This window comes from Periophthalmus magnuspinnatus, chromosome 9 (genome assembly GCF_009829125.3).
Source record: "Periophthalmus magnuspinnatus isolate fPerMag1 chromosome 9, fPerMag1.2.pri, whole genome shotgun sequence".
Taxonomy (NCBI): Eukaryota; Metazoa; Chordata; class Actinopteri; order Gobiiformes; family Gobiidae; genus Periophthalmus; species Periophthalmus magnuspinnatus.
This window is the reverse complement of record NC_047134.1, coordinates 16246035-16252581: the sequence shown is the minus strand read 5'-3', so window position 1 is coordinate 16252581 and position 6547 is coordinate 16246035. Positions and strand designations below refer to the sequence as shown.

The 6547-nt window shown below is 38.3% G+C and overlaps 1 protein-coding gene across 3 annotated transcripts in view; it reads right to left on the bottom strand.

Moving 5' to 3' along the window:
* Positions 1-5460: 5460 nt before the first annotated feature.
* dtx1 (deltex 1, E3 ubiquitin ligase) overlaps positions 5461-6547 on the bottom strand; it is a 36888-nt gene continuing 35801 nt past the window's right edge. For all 3 annotated transcript variants that reach the window (XM_033973069.2, XM_033973071.2, XM_055224050.1), the window contains 2 exons: positions 6450-6539; positions 5461-6144 (listed from right to left, as the gene is read on the bottom strand). In XM_033973069.2, coding sequence (XP_033828960.1) covers positions 5920-6144; positions 6450-6539 — 315 coding nt within the window. In that variant the 3' untranslated portion in view covers positions 5461-5919. The remainder of the gene's footprint in view (positions 6145-6449; positions 6540-6547) is intronic.

Genomic DNA, 6547 nt, shown 5'->3' with positions numbered 1-6547 from the left:
CTTTGTTTACATTCTCAAAATCTACTACTAAGATGGTAAAGGAAATATATGTAGTCTGCACTCTTGGTTTAAGAGAAATTACAGACACAACTGAATGTGTTGCTAGTGCCTTAATCTGCAGATAGAGGACACATACAAGTTTTGTTTTTTTTTTTTCCTCATTCTCAGCATATGGATCGTAGGAAAGCTCAGAATCTCCAGAATTTATTCACTGAGCTGCAGTGGCTGCACTAGCAATTAGTAATGATTGGCTAGGTTAGGTAGTGAGCATTTAGATCAGATCACTTTTAGAATTAAACCAAATGGATTTCACCAAACTGGAAATCCAAATTAACAACTTGGCCATCATGTCCAATGGTTTCGTAAAAAGAAAATTGTTACGGGGACCGGGGACACAGGTCATGTTTATGGACCTTAAAATCTAAATCTTACACACAGTTCTTTTAAGTTTTAAGATTTTATTTTTACCTTTGTGTCAGAGCAGTTTTAGTTACAATAAATTGTTGCAATGAGTATGTTGGGATTACTAGTCCAATTAGAAAGAAGTCACAAGCTGTGTTCTTGGTGCCAGTCCCAAGTTGATGGGGTTAAGTTGAGAAGGACATGTAAGTAACCTGTGATATTATCTAGAAGTAATACAACAGTAGTAGACCTTATGTAATAGCAAAATTTCATTAGAAGGGCGAGCTGAGCACTGCATTGATATTCAATTTTTTGACAGCATGTTGAAAATAAGTAAAAGTACTGGTAGTAAGACAAAATCTAGCTCAGCTCTTTTCTATCCATCTAATGAGCTGTGCACGAGGGAATTCTAAAAAGAAAAAAATACTCAGAGCCAAGGTGACAAAAGGTCAAACCAATTCCCCTGCTGTGGGTATGTTTATTTTCCACAAGAAAGACACATACATGCAACAATGTCATCACCATCCAATAAAGACTGATTAGGAATAAGAAGCCCTTTATAGTTGAACCAATGACTATATATGTGTTAATATGAAGACACTGTTTACAAGAGAAAGTGTGAAATGGGCACTTGAAAATGCTAAAACAATCATGTGGTTTACAGGTCAGAGGAGCACGAGGAGCAGCCAAACGCCGCTCAGTGACCCCTCCCTCGGCTAAAGATGCACAGTGCTAAGTCACCACTCTATTCTGGTGATGTCTCCTACTGAAGCTATGACATTTTGTACACAGAAAAGGCTATTTGTTGGACTTGCTCACAGGTTAACATGCACCTCTAGGAGAACATTACTGTACTTTTAAAGGACATGAACCTAAATTCAATTCACTCTCGCACACAAATGTAGCAAGACAGCATTTAGGAGTAAGTAACACAGTTTGCAGTGGACAAAGAAGATCTACACCGATCAGGTATAACTATGACCATCATCAAACAAGTTCCTATAAGGACCACCAGTATTAAACTCAATTCAACCGCATGGACCGCTGATTCACCACGGGTTCATCTTTGCACTGCATTTGGGGATGTGAACAATTGTAAACGTTTTGAAGAGCTGAAATTGTGGAAAAAACAAAACATACATTTCTTTTAAGTTAATATACACATATGTGGTTATAAAGTTACACTTGATCGGTGTGGTATATATATAGAACTATGTAATGCCTGGACAAATAATATTTTTGTCTCATTTGTAATGCAATATAAAACACATACTGTGTGTAACACATATCAATAAACAACAATGTTATGTTATAGTTCTTTCAAGCACATAAAAGACATAAAAATATATGTTTTCTAATACATTGCATGGACATCCTCAGATCTCAACCTTTAGTTTAAAAACAGAGGTAGGCACCCCATAAGGAAAACATCCATTGTCATTGAAAAAAAAAAAAAGATTTGCCATGTTGCTACACATAAGTAATGAAGAATATATATTTTGACAAAAGAGTAAATTGCATAAACACCATCATCTCTCTGACTTATTTGAGACAAACACAAAAGTTCACAGAATCTGTACACACCTGAAAAGTCTAAAGGGCCGGCATCACTTGCGTTAGTTAAAACTGACACATGGGAATGCAAAGATACTTGACACCGCAAGATTCCCTGAAACACTGGAAGCATTTACTCAAGCTGTCATGTTTTTGTAAAGGGCACTGGAATTGTGGAGTTCAGAGTCACAAAATGTCTACAGGTGCATATCAATAAATTAGATTTTTGCACAAAAGTATTTTTTGTTCATTTATAGTGAACGGATATGGATTATATGAGAAATACTCATGACTAAATTAAAATATTTTATAAGTGATTATTGCTCAAAGTTTGTATACTGAACTGTGACATCTTGCAGGTATACCAATTTCCAAATCCAGATAAATTCGAAGGGCATGAACGGTAACATGAGGAATCAGATCATTTTGAATAGTATGGAACTGAAAAACAAAACTAACTTATAGACAAATTACCATGTACACTCACCTAAAGGATTATTAGGAACACCTGTTCAATTTCTCCTTAATGCAATTATCTAATCAACCAATCACATGGCAGTTGCTTCAATGCATTTAGGGGTGTGGTCCTGGTCAAGACAATCTCCTGAACTCCAAACTGAATGTCAGAATGGGAAAGAAAGGTGATTTAAGCAATTTTGAACGTGGCATGGTAGTTGGTGCCAGACGGGCCGGTCTGAGTATTTCACAATCTGCTCAGTTACTGGGATTTTCACGCACAACCATTTCTAGGGTTTACAAAGAATGGTGTGAAAAGGGAAAAACATCCAGTATGCGGCAGTCCTGTGGGCGAAAATGCCTTGTTGATGCTAGAGGTCAGAGGAGAATGGGCCGAGTGATTCAAGCTGATAGAAGAGCAACGTTGACTGAAATAACCACTCGTTACAACCGAGGAATGGAGCAAAGCATTTGTGAAGCCACAACACGCACAACCTTGAGGTGGATGGGCTACAACAGCAGAAGACCCCACCGGGTACCACTCATCTCCACTACAAATAGGAAAAAGAGGCTACAATTTGAACGAGCTCACCAAAATTGGACAGTTGAAACTGGAAAAACGTTGCCTGCTCTGATGAGTCTCGATTTCTGCTGAGACATTCAAATGGTAGAGTGAGAATTTGGCTTAAACAGAATGAGAACATGGATCCATCATGCCTTGTTACCACTGTGCAGGCTGGTGGTGGTGGTGTAATGGTGTGGGGGATGTTTTCTTGGCACACTTTAGGTCCCTTAGTGCCAATTGGGCATCGTTTAAATGCCACGGGCTACCTGAACATTGTTTCTGACCATGTCCATCCCTTCATGACCACCATGTACCCATCCTCTAATGGCTACTTCCAGCAGGATAATGTCATAAAGCTCGAATCATTTCAAATTGGTTTCTTGAACATGACAATGAGTTCACTGTACTACAATAGCCCCCACAGTCACCAGATCTTAACCCGATAGAGCATCTTTGGGATGTGGTGGAACGGGACCTTGGGGCCCTGGATATGCATCCCACAAATCTCCATCAACTGCAAGATGCTCCTATCAATATGGACCAACATTTCTAAAGAATGCTTTCAGCACCTTGTTGAATCAATGCCACGTAGAATTAAGGCAGTTCTGAAGGCGAAAGGGGGTCAAACATCGTATTAGTATGGTGTTCCTAATAATCTTTCAGGTGAGTGTATGTCATAATGACAAATAATGACAAAGACAGTCTTACTGTGAACTTTTCTACAATACCCTAATTTATCAAAATGCACCAAGAAATATATTTTTTCTTGTCCTGGTATAATATTCTTCATTCCCTTCTCATTAAATAAACAAACTACTGATAATTGCTCGCCAAATAAAAATTAAAATAGCCTTTTGGGGTAATATGAGTATTGATACACATCTTACGCTTCCTTGTGAATAGATTTGATCATGAGAACCCACAACTCCACATGAAGACAGCTGTACAATGCTTCACTCCTTGTATTATTAGACGCTCATAACATGTCATACATATTTCAACAGTCCCTGACCCTGACAAATGTCTCTTTGCCAGATTTGTATGTATTCATGTTAATATGTGCCGGTCTATATCTGGGCCCCTAGAGTCATCATCCAACATATTTATATAGATTATATAAAAATAAATAAACTTACGCCATTGACTCAAACTGAACTTCAGTTTAAAGGTACATAGAGTATAACACATCTGGAAATGTATAATATATATATAATTTTCAAAGCATTGCAAGCTAGTTATAAACACCAACCTAAAAAACTGTTGTAAATACAATTAAAACATGAAATCAAACAGTTGCCTCAAAGTGCTATGGAAGACTGTGATTCACCCCATAATGTAGCTCACAGCTGGTTGTTGCCCACACAGTAGCTAAAACTCTGCAAATTATAATTGATTGGATAAATTTATGTAGAATTATGCAGCTTAATCTTTTATCTCTGAGTGAAGAAAGCAATCTCCATCTTGGACCTTCAGGATGTCCTTAGCTCAAGGGCATTAAATCTAAAAAGGGCAAGACATGGTATCAGCTAATAGAATAGCAGTAATATTCAAATTCTATGCTGGTGGAGAGGAGCCAAAAGAGATTGCAAATGGCTCTAATAATAACACTCAAGTAAGAGTCACTTTAGCAAATAAGCCAGCTCTAGACCTGAATGCAATGACTAAAGAGGTATACAAAATTTGTTCTCAAACTGTCTGCTGCCATAGTACTATACTGATACAGGTGTAGGGGACCTGGTTTAGACACTATTTCTTAATTTAAGTCAGATTTGCTTTTGGTGGTTTGTTACTTTTTCATTTAAACCAGTTCGAGTCCCTTTTGAGTATTTATTTTTTTTCGTCCTGGTCTGATCCATAGTAAAAGAAAATATAAAATCTGTCAACTGGACAAGAAGTTGTACTGCTACAACTTTTTGTCCAGTTGACAGATTTTATAATTCCTTTTGAGTATTTTTTTTTTTTTCTGAATGCCCTAGTTTTAGAAAAAAACTTTCTGAAGGGCTTTTTCTGAAGCATTGTGGTTTCTAACAGGGGATATATGTGACCCTCCTTGGACCTGTGTTGATTTTCTCTTCTCAATATTGCCACAGTCACATGTTATGGTGGCCTGTGATGGGTCGTGCCAGCGGCTGCTCAAACAGTGAGAATCATAATGTGGGCAGTACATTTGCGAGGGTCGGTGTGAACATAGTGCAGACCAAAATAAACAAGTTTAACCTTGGACTGCAACAAATTGTTTACTAACCACATCTTTGAACAAGCAACAAACTGCCAAGTGTGCAGCCTATATTAGCAATTCCCTCCAAAATGCACAACTCCACAAGGTTAAGCACAATATACAAACGCAACTGACAAAAATCCTTCATGTATCTATTTCATGCACTCCATAGGATTACTAAATAGGGCTGCTTGTAAAATGGCATCAATGCTCAGAGCACTTTTAAAGCCAAAATCCATTTCATTGAATAAACATTTAAAGAGTCAATTTGCAAAATAGGGTAAAATTATTCATTTAACCTCAAAATCAGTGCTATATTTTTAGCCTAAAAACAGCATATCCTTCAACATCACTGTGTGGAAACGTTATTGTGAATAACATTCATTTTGAGGCGTTAGCCATCTGACATCTTTCCACTTTTACACAGAAAGTCAGCACCGTCATCATCACTACAAAAGCAACGCGACAAGCAATTAACATCCACTGACCTCCAGCTGCCAACATTGGACCATGTCAGTACATTCTTACACCTTTAAATATGGTGTGAACTACATGCTCACAGGGGAAATCTCTGGTTACATGAATCAAAATATTACTCATAACCATATCATGTGGTTGCTCTTTTGCCACTTCCACAGTCTGAGTTTGTGGGCGGCATGTTGGACCATCATGCAATGCTCCCTGGCATGAACGGCGAATCAGCAAAGCAGTTGTAGCCCACTCATCACTCCTTTAAGTTGTCCTCGCCAACCCCTTGCGCTGCCAGCTCAGTGAGGACATTGTCCAGATAGTTGGGGTCTGGGTAGCCGTGGCCCGTCAGGTTGGAGCCAAATTCAGTTTTGTGGTGAATCTCGTTCCACACCACTGTGTCCGATTCCCCCGTGGTGCTGGACGTCCCGATGGTGAAGATAAGGCGGCGGTCCCAGGCCATGATCAGCAGCTTCAAAACCTAAGTTTAAAGGAATAGTAGATATGCATTTAACTGATCAAGCATAACACAATTATTACAAAATACATACCAATATTTTACATCATGAAATAAAAACTGAATGTATAGAATAACGGAATTTAAATTACTTGTTGGAGACTTCACTGGAACTTCTGATTGAAAAGTAATAAAAAAATGCAATGCACTCCACTTTGTTGCAGTTTTGGCGACTGTAATGCTTAGTATTCCATTCCAAATGCAAGTGAACACAGTGATAAGTGTACATGCAATATACACATAAGTTGAAATAAAAAACATCTGCACACCTTCCTGCCTTTGTCATTGTCAGGGAGGTAGCAATGTCGCGGAAAGCCTCTTGCACTGAACTTCTTTCCAGGGTTGGGATGCTCATTGGTCTGAAAAA